Below are 13,069 nucleotides of genomic sequence, written 5' to 3'. Positions count from 1 at the left end.
TGATCTTATATATTAAGGAGAAAACAAATCTATTCAAAGCTACCTGGCCCTGTGTGAAAGAGTAACTGCACCCTAAACCTAATAACTGGCTGGGCCACCCTCTCCAGCAACAACTGAAATCAAGCATTTTCTATAACTGGGAAGGAGTCCTTCACATCTTTGTGGAGATATTCTGGCCCACTTTCCCTTGCAGAATTGTTTTAATTCAGCAACACTGGAAAGATTTCGATCATAAACGGTCTTTTTAAGGTTACGCCACAGCGTTTCAATCAGATTCAAGTCTGGACTTTGACTCAGCCGAATTCCTGATTCCATCAATCACAGCAAGTCGTCCAGGCCCTGCAGGAGAAAAACAGCCCCATACCATCACACTACCACCATGTTTGACTGTTGAAATTATATTGTTTCTGAAATGCATTGTTACATTTACACCAGAGGGGACGAGACACACACCTTCCAAAACGTTCCACTGTCGTGTCATCTGTCCATAGAATATTCTTCCAAAAATCTTGGGTATCATTTAGATGTTTTTTTTTTTATTTTGTTTTTTTTTTTTTGTTCAGCACGGTGGACGACTGGTTAGGACATCTGCCTCACAGTTCTGGTGACCGGGGTCCAAATCCCGGCCCCGCCTGTGTGCAGTTTGCATGTTTTCCCTGTGCCTGGGTGGGTTTTCTCCGGGCACTCCGGTTTCCTCCCACATCCCAAAAACATGCGTGGTAGGTTGATTGAAGACTTTAAATTGCCCGTAGGTGTGAATGTGAGTGCAAATGGTTGTGTGTCTCTATGTGCCCTGCGATTGGCTGGCGACCGGTTCAGGGCGTACCCAGCCTCCCGCCCGAAGATAGCTGGGTTAGGCAACAGCAGTCCGCAACTCTAATGAGGATAATGGATGGATGGATCGATGGAATAGGGAACTGCAAGCTGTCACACAAGATATAAACTGAAAAAGCAGACATTTCATCAGAACTACACAGAAAAAGTTTATTTCAATCATAGGTTGACAAGTGAGACTAGTTGCTTGTTGATCTAGTGGTATGTCGTTCACTGATCTTCTCCAGTGATACAAAACTAACTGTTCTCATTTGTTTATAAAGGAAATGACAGAAATGAGAAAAAATTGTCCAAACACCAGTTTTGCGGCAGTCAACAGAATTGGTATTTTCATGCATTTCCAAGATTACTGATCTGTTAGAAAGCTGTACTTGGAAGAGTAGAATGATCATCTCTGTCTGTCATTAGCTCAAAATTGTCTACTCTAGATAGAGATGTGTGCTCATTTGATGTCAACTCGACTTTAGGGCACCTCTCTTCCGACTCTGCTGCTATTTCCTCGCCTCTCTCCTCCTTCCAAAGCCTATCGTACTCCTGCTTCAGCTCCTGATAGGAGCGAGAGAAGGTATGGAAGATGGAAGTGGCGGGGAATGCCATGATGAGTATACCACTCAGGATACTGGTCAATGCCACAATCTGTCCAGGGATGCTGCGGGGGACCATGTCTCCATAACCAACAGTTGTCATAGAGATGATTGCCCACCAGTAAGTAGCCGGGATACTGCTGAAGCTGTGTTCTGGATGGGTCGCGGCATATGGCGCCAGTTCGATTTCTGCAAGGTGGACCAAGGGTGAGAAAAGAGTAACGGCCACGCAGACAAATAGCAGCAGTAGGCCGAACTCCCTCATGCTGCGTTGCATGGTCAGGCCCAGTGTTTGCAAGCCCAGGGAGTGACGAGCAAGCCGCATAACATATAGGATGCGCAGCGCGCGCAGCAAGCGAAGAATGAGACTCAATTTGTCCAGGTAGCCTCTACCAGCACCCATGACGACTTCCTCTTGGGACTCATCGTTGACGTCCACCACCAGCGATACATAGTAGGGCAGGATGGCAATGGCATCAATGATGTTGAGGGGCCCACGAGCAAAGGCCAGCTTGCTCTGGGCGTTCACAAATCGCAGGACAAATTCGAAAGTGAACCAGCCTACACAGATGGACTCCACCACAAACATGCTGTGACACTTCTGGGAACATTCGCCCTGCAAGACACAGTTATGAAATCACACTCAAAGGGGTGTTCCACCAAATGTGTACAACTATCACATAATAATAATAATAATAATAATAATAATAACAGGAGCATTTTTTTCATTAAGTTTTTAAGGTTTTGTACAGACTACAGTTTTTGTACATAGCTGTAAAAATTACTGAATACATATCTCCATGAAGGGAGAGTAGGGCAATGTCACTTTGTCAAGTATGGTATCACTGCAAACATACACACTGTTTGTCCTCATGGCTCTTAACCCAAAAACACTGTTTAATACCCTTTGTCAGCAAATGTATGCTTTATGTATGTTATTCTGTCTCACCATTAGAATATTTTTAATACTATGTTACAAACAGTTTTGTGTAAATGGCTCCTTTGTGTTCTACTTGGGACCTAGAACATACTATTGATGGGAAATTCTGGTCTTAAAGCAGCCATCACATGCTAATTAATCAGCGACGTGCGGCAAGGTTCATGGCTGGTGAGGCACTGACATTAGAGTTAGATTTACATATTTATGAGCCAAACGGAGTGCCGTAATTATTAAATTAGCAGCCTGACATAAGTACAGGTGTACCACCCGGTTTGAATTTGTTTTCTGACCGGATGTTTGAAGCAGATCTTTAAGCTCAGGTGATGGTCTCCGTTTATTACAGGAATTAGATCCCGTTTTGATTAGTAGTCCAGTCTGAAGAAATTTTTAAGGTGAGATATATTATCTTTCAAGTTTGGATATCTGATATTGAGCTAGAATTAGTTACTATTGGACGACCCTACCGCCAGACTGGCAGAGATTTTGATTAGGTTTATTTTCAAAACAGCTGTTCGAACTGTGTGTGCCATGTGCGCTGACCGTCAATTCCGCACCTCTGGCCAATGATCAACGGACGGTGGGGGAGCTGCCGCCCCCCACAGAATGCCGCCCTGGGCGGCTGCCCATATCAGAAAGCGCCACTGGCTTGGTGCATTGTGGTTACATAGTGGCGCAGTGGCCTCGCAGTTGAGAGGTCCTGGGTTTCAAATTTTGACTTAGGCAGAGATGCCAACCTATAAAAATTCACTTCCAGAACAGTATGTCCATATTTGTCTGAATTTCCATGTTTTCAAACTTTTGTCAAGAACATTTCCATTCAACAGTCATAATCATAATTGTTAATAAATTATGGCTGCAATATTTGTCATTTCAATGTTTTTATTGCAACAACCTTGTAATGATGGACGCAGTTGCAGCCTGAATCAAAGTACCAGTATATGAGATTTTGACATTCCATCATCAAAATTATCTATGGATTAATTCACCTTTGCCAATTTTTTTTACAACACTGGTAACAACAACAACAACAACAAAAGCAAGTATGTTCAAGCAGATTAATCAGATCTCAAACGTCAAGATTAAAACTCAGCACTATTTTGCAAATAAACAAATAACATTGCTGACAGACTGAATTGGATAGTTTATGTATGGACAATAGTTTTGGTTTCTATTTTGTGCAATTTACTTCTTGTACGCTTTCAGGAAGTACATGTAAGAAGATATGTAATTATATCTTCTCTCGCATTCTATTTATATTACATATTTATATTGCCTATAGCCAGAATTGCTGCTGAAACGATGCAAATTTCCCCATTGTGGGACTAAAAGTTTATCGAATCTTATATTACAAATATTTATTATTAATAATAATATACTTTTAACATGACACTGTTCTCAGATGACGTCTCCAGTAACGTATTAATTCATTTCCGGTATGTCTCCAAATACGGTTCGAGCCAGACCTTAAGTGACAAGTGGGTCGTTTAGTCAGGATAAGGCATACAGAAAATGGATGGATGGATGAATTGCTGTTAGTAAATACCTGGAGTCACTCTCTTTAAAAATCAAAGACCAAGTCCGAAACCTTGGTGTTCTGATAGATTCCGACCTGAATTTCAACAGTCATATCAAATCAATTATTAAAACTGCCTTCTCCCATCTAAAGAACATATCCAGAGTGAAGGCTTGCATGTGTCAAGCAGACCAGGAGAAGCTCATCCATGCTTTTATCTCAAGTAGACTTGACTATTGTAATGGTCTTCTGACTGGACCCCCTAAAAAGAGCATTAAACAGCTGCAGCTCATTCAGAATGCTGTGGCTCGGGTTCTGACCAGAACAAAGAGGTCAGAGCATATTACTATTATAAATTCTTTACACTGGCTTCCAGTCAGCTTTAGAATAGATTTTAAAGTTCTGCTACTAGTCTATAAATCTTGCACTGATGGTTTTTAGAATTTATTTTAGTCTTCAAACCAACATAAGAGAAGATGACAGTCAGAAAAATAAAATACTAATTATTCTACCATACTAGAAAGAAAGTTGAAACAGTCGCATTACAAGCTTAACATTGAGCTAAAAGTTCATGAAAAGTCAAACGAGCAACTTTACATCACAATGATTAGGGTTGGACATCGTTTGAATTTGAGCGATTCCGGTTTCGATTCCAGTTCCTTATTTCGATTCTGGTTCCAAACGATTCTCGATTCCGATTCTTTTAGGGGGCTGGGTCAAAAAAATTTGTATGGTTTAAATAAAGGGTGTCCAAATTATGAACATCCATTTTCTTAGCAGCCCGCAGCATAGACTAAAATTAACATTTGACTTGAGGTTCTTTATAACCAGTATCCATATCAAACCTATGAACTAAAAGGCAATGTGTGTGTAACTAACCCAATTGACTTAATATTCATTAATTAATGTTTCACATCAAAGTTAAATATAACATTGTTACAATCGTTATTTGGGACTGTTTCATCACATCAAATGGTTTATATGTGCAAGTTTTAACTTGACTTCCTGTTTTAAGCTTTAGCCTTTTATTTGAAAGGTTAAGCACTGGAACTCATTTTGGTACGAAAAGCAACATCACACGGCACCGGTGATTTATTTATTTATTTTTTTAATGGATGGGACCAAATGCTATAAAATGCTGATTCCTTTCCCTACCCACCAATGAGGCCCAGGGTTAGTGTTTGTGATACTGTGAGACAATGTTTCTGTGAATTTTGTCCCAATTCATTAATTCATAAAAGTTGCTACGGTGAAGTTTTAGCCCAATGTTAAACTTTTTTTTTCTGTCATCGGCACTTACGTTGGTTTGAAGACTAAAATAAAAACCATCAGTGCAAAAGTGCAACCAACCATTTACCTTGTTAGCTATCTCAATGTTGGCATAGATATATTTTATTGTTTCACTCACCCAATTGACTGCGAGATGACTTGTTTGATGCTCCGCATAGTGTAGGCTGAGGCTCAGAGCGCGTCAGACACTACACATCGTGAAAGCCTCCTTTGCACAATATACTCTTAGCGTTCTTCTTCTTCGTTGGTTTTTTTCTTCCTTGGTTGGTTTTCGCCACTTTTTCGCGGCCGGAGGACTAGGCATCAAAATTGGGAACCGACATTTTTTAATTTGAACGATTCTGGGAGAACCAGAACGAATTGGGACAACATTTTCAGAAACGTTGTTTCACAGTATCACAAACACGAAACTTGTGCCTCATCGGTGAGTAGGTAAAGAAATCAACGTTTTACAGAGCATTGGGTTCTATTCATTACTTTTTTTCATGCCGTCTTATTTTCCTTTCGCTTTCACCGGTGTCATAAGAAGTTACCTTTCGAGCCAAAATACTGAGTTCCGGTGCGTACCCTTCAAAATAAAAGGCTAAATGCTTCAAAAAGGAAGTCGTTACAACTTGCACATATAAACCATTTGAGATGATAAAACAGTCGCAAATAACTATTTTAACAATGCTATATTTAACTTTTAGCTGAAACATTAATTGATGAATATTACTTGTACACACAATGCCTTTTAGTTCTTAGGTTTGATATTGATATTGGTTATAAAGAACCCTGAGTCAAATGTTAATTTTTGTCTATGCTGCAGGCTGCTAAGAAAATTGATGGTCATAATTTGGACACCCCTTATTTAAATCATGCATTTTACATTTTATGACTGAGAATGGTAAAATGGTACATTTAAATGGTAGCAACGGTTTGAACGTGAATTTGGTTATTTCCATTCCCATTATTTCTTATGGAATATTGTTTCCAGATCTATCCAAAGTGAAGGTATACCAATGTCGGAACAGACTGTCTTTGACCTCAGAGATTCCACTGAAGTTGTTGGATTTTTTTCATACAATATATCACTCTTCTAGAATCTTCCATCAGGAATACATTGTGAATCATCCAGAAATGAATATGCTTAATTTTGTTTGACTATCTTTGACTACCTTTTGTCATGGTATGATTTTTTTTTTTTCACTGCTGCACCACATCAATACTTTAGTGAGGTTAAATAAAAGTCTAAAAATGTCAATGCCAGTGTGAAGTTGCATACACACCCTAGTTTCTTCATCTCTGAGGTCTGGCATGGTGCTGATACACAGGCTGACCACCGTGACCAGTACCATCATGACAGAGAGGCAGGCAAATATCTTTCCTGCCAACCCTGAGTGAGGGTTTTCCACCACTTCCCGCAGCATCCAGATCAGCTTGCAGTGGCCTCTGTCCACTTCTGCTGTGTTTTTTTTCAGCATCACCCTCTTCTGTCTCCACTCCTCTTCTTTGCGCTCTCGCTCGGCCACCTCTTCCACACGGGTGATCATGCGACGACGGCAACACCGCTCCATATGACCTGGGTCAACGCCCCAGTAGTCAAGCTCGTCATGCAGAGAAACGGCACACAATTCCCTGAGCAGACGCAATTTCCCGGCTGCAAGGAAGTTGAGGATGACCTGGAAAGCTGTCGGGTTGCGGTCAAAGAAGTATTCCTTGCATGTCTCATCATAGTCATCACACAGGTGTGCAATCTCCTCAGGGGTGGTGCAGAAGCGCAGGCGTCCCAGGCGACTCTGGGGGAATTGCTCCAGTGTGCTCCAAGGGAAGGTGTATCGATTACCCCCAACATTGATGAGGACTTGAAGAGTGTGATCAACCACGTGTGAGGCCTTTGGGTCACGTAGTAGCTGGGCCCGCTGGAAGTACACCCCCTTGATGGACTCTGTTTCTGGGATCTCAGTGAAGAATCTGTCAAGGCTACTGTCATCACTGCTAATTGAGTAGTTGCTGAAGTCGTGGTTGGCATTGCTGATAATAGGCATTCTGTCTTCACTGTATGTAATGGTACTGAAGAGGGAATTTTTTTGAGCAGCTGACTGGATATTACGGTGAACAGCCACACAGAAGCCGACAGCTGAAATGACCCAAAAAAAAAACATTGTGAAATTAGCTCTTCATCTTCTTTTCATCAATCCTGTTATTGACTCTTGATGAGTTCAGTTTGTACACTGCCCCTCGAGATCATGTGAGATAGACTCCTCCCCCTAACTCCTCCCCCTTGATAATCAATTTTGGAAAATGGATGATGATTACATTAAGGTTACATTGACAAAAGAACAAGCTAGCAAAAACTGGATGTTTTGTTTCTTTGCATTTTTTTTTTAAGTTTCACAGACAGACGCTGAACTGCAAACACAACTAAAATACTGTAAGATGCATGGTGGCCCAATACCATGCCCAGGCACACCAACTACTCCTCTTGACCATTGCCATTTTTTAATACTTGCCGTTCATAGTTTGAGCTATGGAAGCATTGTATCTCCACTGGTCACACTAAATGTAGACGTTGATCTTCAGTAGGCTCTCTCTTGGTTTCACAAATGCTGTGTGTGTCAGTGGAAATTTTCATTGTTGTGTATATTACATGTGGCTTGCCATTGTTTGTGGATTTTAAAAAACTGAGTAAAATCCATAATTAATTTAGCGCTGCTGCGCAATGAAGGCTTTATTTGATGTTCCAATTATTGAAGCCATCCATTTTTTGTGTACTCTTATTATTGGACCTAGCTAATGACGTGAATATTGGCACTTATTCCATAGTTATAGACTTACAAATGATGTCTCCAGAAATGTGTTTTTCCCCCCAAAATAGACTCAGCAGTAATTTAGGCTTGTTTTCTGATAAAATATTTTCAGCCAGAATTTGGCCCGGCCACATTTTGGGCACATCAGCCTGCCATAGCCCGATACGTTTCCTCATTTTCTTCATTAAACTAAAATTTTTCGGCAGTGTAATTTTTGCCTATATTGTAAGTTTGGATGTGTTTTTCAGACAATAACGTGTGAAAATAGTGATAGTCACATGTTGGAAGACATCTGCCAGTGGATTTACAGCTTCCTGACAGGCAGGACAAACCAGGTGAGGCTGGGGGACACCATCTCATCTACACGCACCACCACCACCGGGGCGCCCCACGGTTGTGTCTTCTCTCCGCTGCTCTTCTCTCTCTACATGAACGACTGCAACTCAACGCACCCGGCTATCAAACTCCTGAAGTTTGCAGACGACACCACAGTCATCGACCTCATCGAAGACGGTGACGAGTCTGCGTACCAACAGGAAGTGGAGCGGCTGGAGCTGCGGTGCGGCCGACACAACCTGGAGCTGAACACGCTCAAGACTGGAGATATGATCGTGGACTTCAGGAGGCATCCTTCGCCACAGCTGCCCCTCACGCTGTCCAACTGCCCTATGTCAACCATCGAGACCTTCAAGTTCCTGGGAATTACAGGCTCTCAGGTCCCGAAGTGGGAGATCAACATCAACTCCATCCTCAAAAAGGCACAGCAGAGGATGTACTTCCTGTGGCGTCTGAGGAAGCACGGTCTGCCTCAGGAGCTGTTGAGGCAGTTCTACACAGCGTTCATCAAATCAGTCCTGTGTTCTTCCATCACAGTCTGGTTTGGTGCTGCTACAAAAAAGGACAAACTCCAACAGCAACGGACAATCAAAACTGCTGAAAATATTGTCGGTACCCCCATACCCACCCTTGCGGACTTGCATGCTGCCAGAACAAAGATAAGAGCATGCAAAATCCTCTTGGACCTTCCACATCCTGGTCAGCACCTCTTCCAGCTCCTTCCCTCAGGTAGGCGCTATAGAACAATGCAAACTAAAACTAGCAGAAATTCGAACAGCTTCTTCCCTCTTGCCATTAACTTCATAAACAGTTAACTTACAATTCCTTTGTAACATGCTGCCAATTTTGTCTTGAGATTGTCGTCACATCTCTGTCGGGCCAATTATACATTACTCGTGCACTCACTGTAGTAGTCTCGCCACGCTGCCCTATTTGCATATCTGTTGTTGACCAATACTGGCCACTCATGTGCTTGAGAAGTATCTGCACCATTTGCACAATTGACATTGTTCCAGATTATCGCACTCGTAGTCACTTTAAACTGCATACATGTCTTGAAGTCTCTGCACCATTTGCACAATGGTCACTCCACCAGACTATTATTCACTATTGTTCAATTAGTCATTTAAAACTGCTCTAATTGCTAGAGGACTCAGCATCATTTTGCACAATTGTAAAAAAATAAATAATAAATAAAATGTACCGGCATTACCACATATACTTTTATTGCTCAGTGACTATGTTTTTATGTCTCGAAAGTATTCTCTATCAATTGACCGTTGTCGTACTAGAGCAGCTCCAACTACCGGAGAGAAATTCCTTGTGTGTTTTTTGGACATACTTGGCAAATAAAGATGATTCTGATTCTCAATCATACAACTACAGTATGTCAATGAAGTCGGCTAGTGCAGCTTTAGTTTCCAAAAATGGGAATTGAACTCTTAAAAAAAAAAGTCAATGGATATTAGTATATGAATAAATGCCAAATGTGTTATTTTTCTGTCATTTTTATTTTAACACCAACTTCCTTCAAGGACAGCATCCAATAATTTAGTTGTCTAGTAGTAGCCTATTCCTTAGTAAGACTATAGCATCGGATATTATTTTTAATGATAAAAGAGGGGGGGGAAACACATTCTTGTCTTGAATGAGATGGACCCTAACATTGTGATGTATTACAGAAAGTACAGTATAATAAATGAATATCAGATTACAAAATAAAAATGCTGGTGCGGAAAAATTATCCAAAAGAGTAAGTTATATTGACTCACCTTAGAGGGCGCATGTGGTCTGTCTGAGCTCAGCAACATTTCTGTTGAGTGTCCAGCACATTTTCCAAGCTGTTGCTCAATCAAAGCCACTTCTCGCCCACGAAGACCAGTTCGTTCGTTCGTGTAGTTTTGCCCATTTAGCCAAACACTCACAGTTTTGTTAGAAATCCCGCCGTTATTATAATACAGCCAACATGTTTCTAAATGGTGTCTGAAGTTTCCATGGTAGACGTCTGCTCCCAAAGACAGCACTCCGCCAGCTTGGATGTACCTGTCAAGCTAACACATTTCATCGAGTTGTGTGGCCGGCTCGTGTTCCCTGATTCACTGTTGGTGTGTGCCTGCTAGGAGTGACGAAATATGATTAGGTGCTCTCTACAAACCTGCTGCTGTATTCTCATGTGTTTGACAGCAGGACCATCCTCCTCCTTGTTTCCTCCTCCCTCCCTGCCTGCCTCCCTGCCTCCCTCACTCCTCCTCCGCTAGCATCAATTCGCTCTTGATGCACACTGAGGATTAAAAAAAAAATGGAAACACACACACACACACCGGCTAAAATAAATATTTAACGTCACCATTTTTCTCACTAAACGTACTTCCAAAGGTGCTATTGACCTGCAAATTTCAAAAGATGTTGGGAACAACCCAAGTAATTCATATATACAAAGAAAGTAGAACAAATAAGATCAGAAATTAAGATGTATGTAAAAATGTGAAATGACACAGGGAAAAAGTATTGAACGCATGAAGAAAGGGAGGTGCAAAAAGGCATCGAAAGCCAAGACAACACCTAAAATCTATCCATAATCAAACAGCAATCCAGCCCCTTGTCAGTGCAAATAAATATCAGCTGGTTCAGTCCTAATTGATGGCCTACAAAAAGGTCTCATTGCCAAGGTGTGAGTTAAGACACATCTCATGATGGGTAAGAGCAGAGACCTTTCTCAAGACCATCGCAAACTATCCATCCATCCATCCATCCATTTTCTGAGCCGCTTCTACTCTCTAGCGTGCTGGAGCCTACCCCAGCTATCATCGGGCAGGAGGCGGGGTACACCCTGAACTGGTTGCCAGCCAATTGCATGGCACATACAAACAAACAACCATTTGCACTCACATTCACACCTATGGGCAATTTAGAGCTGTCAATTAACCTACCATGCATGTTTTTGGGATATGTGCCCGGAGAAAACCCACGCAGGCACGGGGAGAACATGCAAACTCCACACAGGCGGGGCCGGGGATTGAACCCCGGTCCTCAGAACTGTGAGGCAGACACTCTAATCAGTCGTCCACCGTGCCGCCCATCGCAAACTAATTGTTGCAAAACATAATGATGGCATTGGTTACAGGCGCATGTCTAAGCTTCTGAATGTTCCAGTGTGCACGTTTGGGGCGAAAATACATAAGTGGAAAGCCAATCATACCACCATAAATTTGCCTCAATAAGGTCCTCCTCGCAAGATTTCTGACAGAGGAGTGCAAAGAAAAATCAGAACAGTTGTCCAAGAGCCAAGGACCACCTGTGGAGAGCTTCAAAAATATCTGGAATTAGCAGGTACTGTTGTCACAAGGAAAACAGTGTGTAATGCACTCCGCCGCCATGTCCTGTATGCACGCTCACCACGCAAGACCCCATTGCTGAAAATAACAAGCATGTCAATGCTCGTTTCAAGTTTGCTGAACAACATTTGGACAAGGCAGTTAAATACTGGGAGAATATAGTCTGGTCGGATGAGAGCAGAATTAAACTGTTTGGATGCCATAATCCACACCACGTTTGGAGGAGAAATTGCACTGCACATCACCCTAATAACACCATACCAACGGTGGAGTTCGGAGGTGGGAACATGATGGTGTGAGGCTGCTTTTCAGCAAATGGTACTGGTAATTATTAATTCTTGAAGGAAGGAAGTAAATGTACCGAGACATTCTTGACAAAAAGCTGCTGCCATCTACGAGCATGATGAAAATGAAACGAGGGTGGACATTTCAGCAGGATAATGATCCAAAAGATACTGCCAAGGAAACTCTCAATTGGTTTCAAAGAAAAGAAAAAATAAGGCTGCTAGAATGGCCCAGCCAATCAATCACCTGACTTGAATTCAATTGAAAATCTATGGGAAGAACTGAAACTCAAGGTCCATAAAAGAAGCCCATGGAACCTTCAAGATTTGAAGACTGCTTGTGTGGAGGAATGGGCCAAAATCACACCAGCTCAATGCATGCGGCTAGTTTCTCCATACAGGAGGTGTCTTGAAGCTGTCATTGCAAACAAAGGCTTTTGTACAAAGTGTTAAATAAATACCAGTTGGTGTGTTCAATACTTTTTCCCTGTGTCATTTCACATTATTACACATAATTTCTGATCTTATTTGGTCTACTTTCTTTGTATGTATGGATTACCTTGGTTGTTCCCAAATTCTGTTCCCAAAGTTTTCATGTCAATAGCGCCTTTGGAAATATATTTAAGAAAAATGGTGACGTGTTAAATACTTATTTCAGCCGCTGTGTGTGTGTGTATATATATATAATAGAGAAAGAGAGAGAGATACATGCACTTGATGTATAAATTGTCCTGAGACCAAATGTAATTGTAGCAGAACCAAATAGCTATTGAGCACCCACTAAAACACCTTTTTTTTCTCTTGTAATCCCTTTTGATGGCCAATTTATATAGCGAATGTAACAGATGAAATTTCTAAGCTTTAAAGGTGTAGTTTGCCATTTAAAACAACAACAAAAAACGCTTTTAGTCTAATATAATTAATATTGTAACAAGACCTGATTGTCGAATATTGTTAAAATTCATTCATTGATCTTCCATACCACTTATCCTAGCCTATCCCAGCTAACTCTGGGCGAGTACATAATGAACTGGTCGCCAGCCTATCACAGGGCACATATGAACAAACAACCATTCACATTCGCACCCAAAGGAAATTTAGAGTCTTCAATTAACATGCAAACTCCACACACGCGAGGCCGGATTTGAACCCGAGTCCCCAGAA

At 41.5% G+C, this 13,069-nt stretch overlaps 1 protein-coding gene across 1 annotated transcript; it reads right to left on the bottom strand.

Moving 5' to 3' along the window:
- Positions 1 to 848: 848 nt before the first annotated feature.
- On the bottom strand, positions 849 to 10,496 carry LOC133474483 (potassium voltage-gated channel subfamily G member 4-like). The gene is made up of 3 exons (XM_061766275.1): positions 10,059 to 10,496; positions 6,430 to 7,280; positions 849 to 2,034 (listed from the first exon to the last, which is right to left on the bottom strand). Exons 2-3 carry the CDS (start codon positions 7,186 to 7,188, stop codon positions 1,192 to 1,194), a joined length of 1,602 nt encoding a protein of 533 aa, XP_061622259.1. The 5' UTR covers positions 7,189 to 7,280; positions 10,059 to 10,496; the 3' UTR covers positions 849 to 1,191.
- Positions 10,497 to 13,069: the final 2,573 nt, after the last annotated feature.

This window comes from Phyllopteryx taeniolatus, chromosome 2 (genome assembly GCF_024500385.1).
Source record: "Phyllopteryx taeniolatus isolate TA_2022b chromosome 2, UOR_Ptae_1.2, whole genome shotgun sequence".
NCBI lineage: Eukaryota > Metazoa > Chordata > Actinopteri > Syngnathiformes > Syngnathidae > Phyllopteryx > Phyllopteryx taeniolatus.
This window is presented reverse-complemented; position numbering and strand designations above follow the sequence as displayed.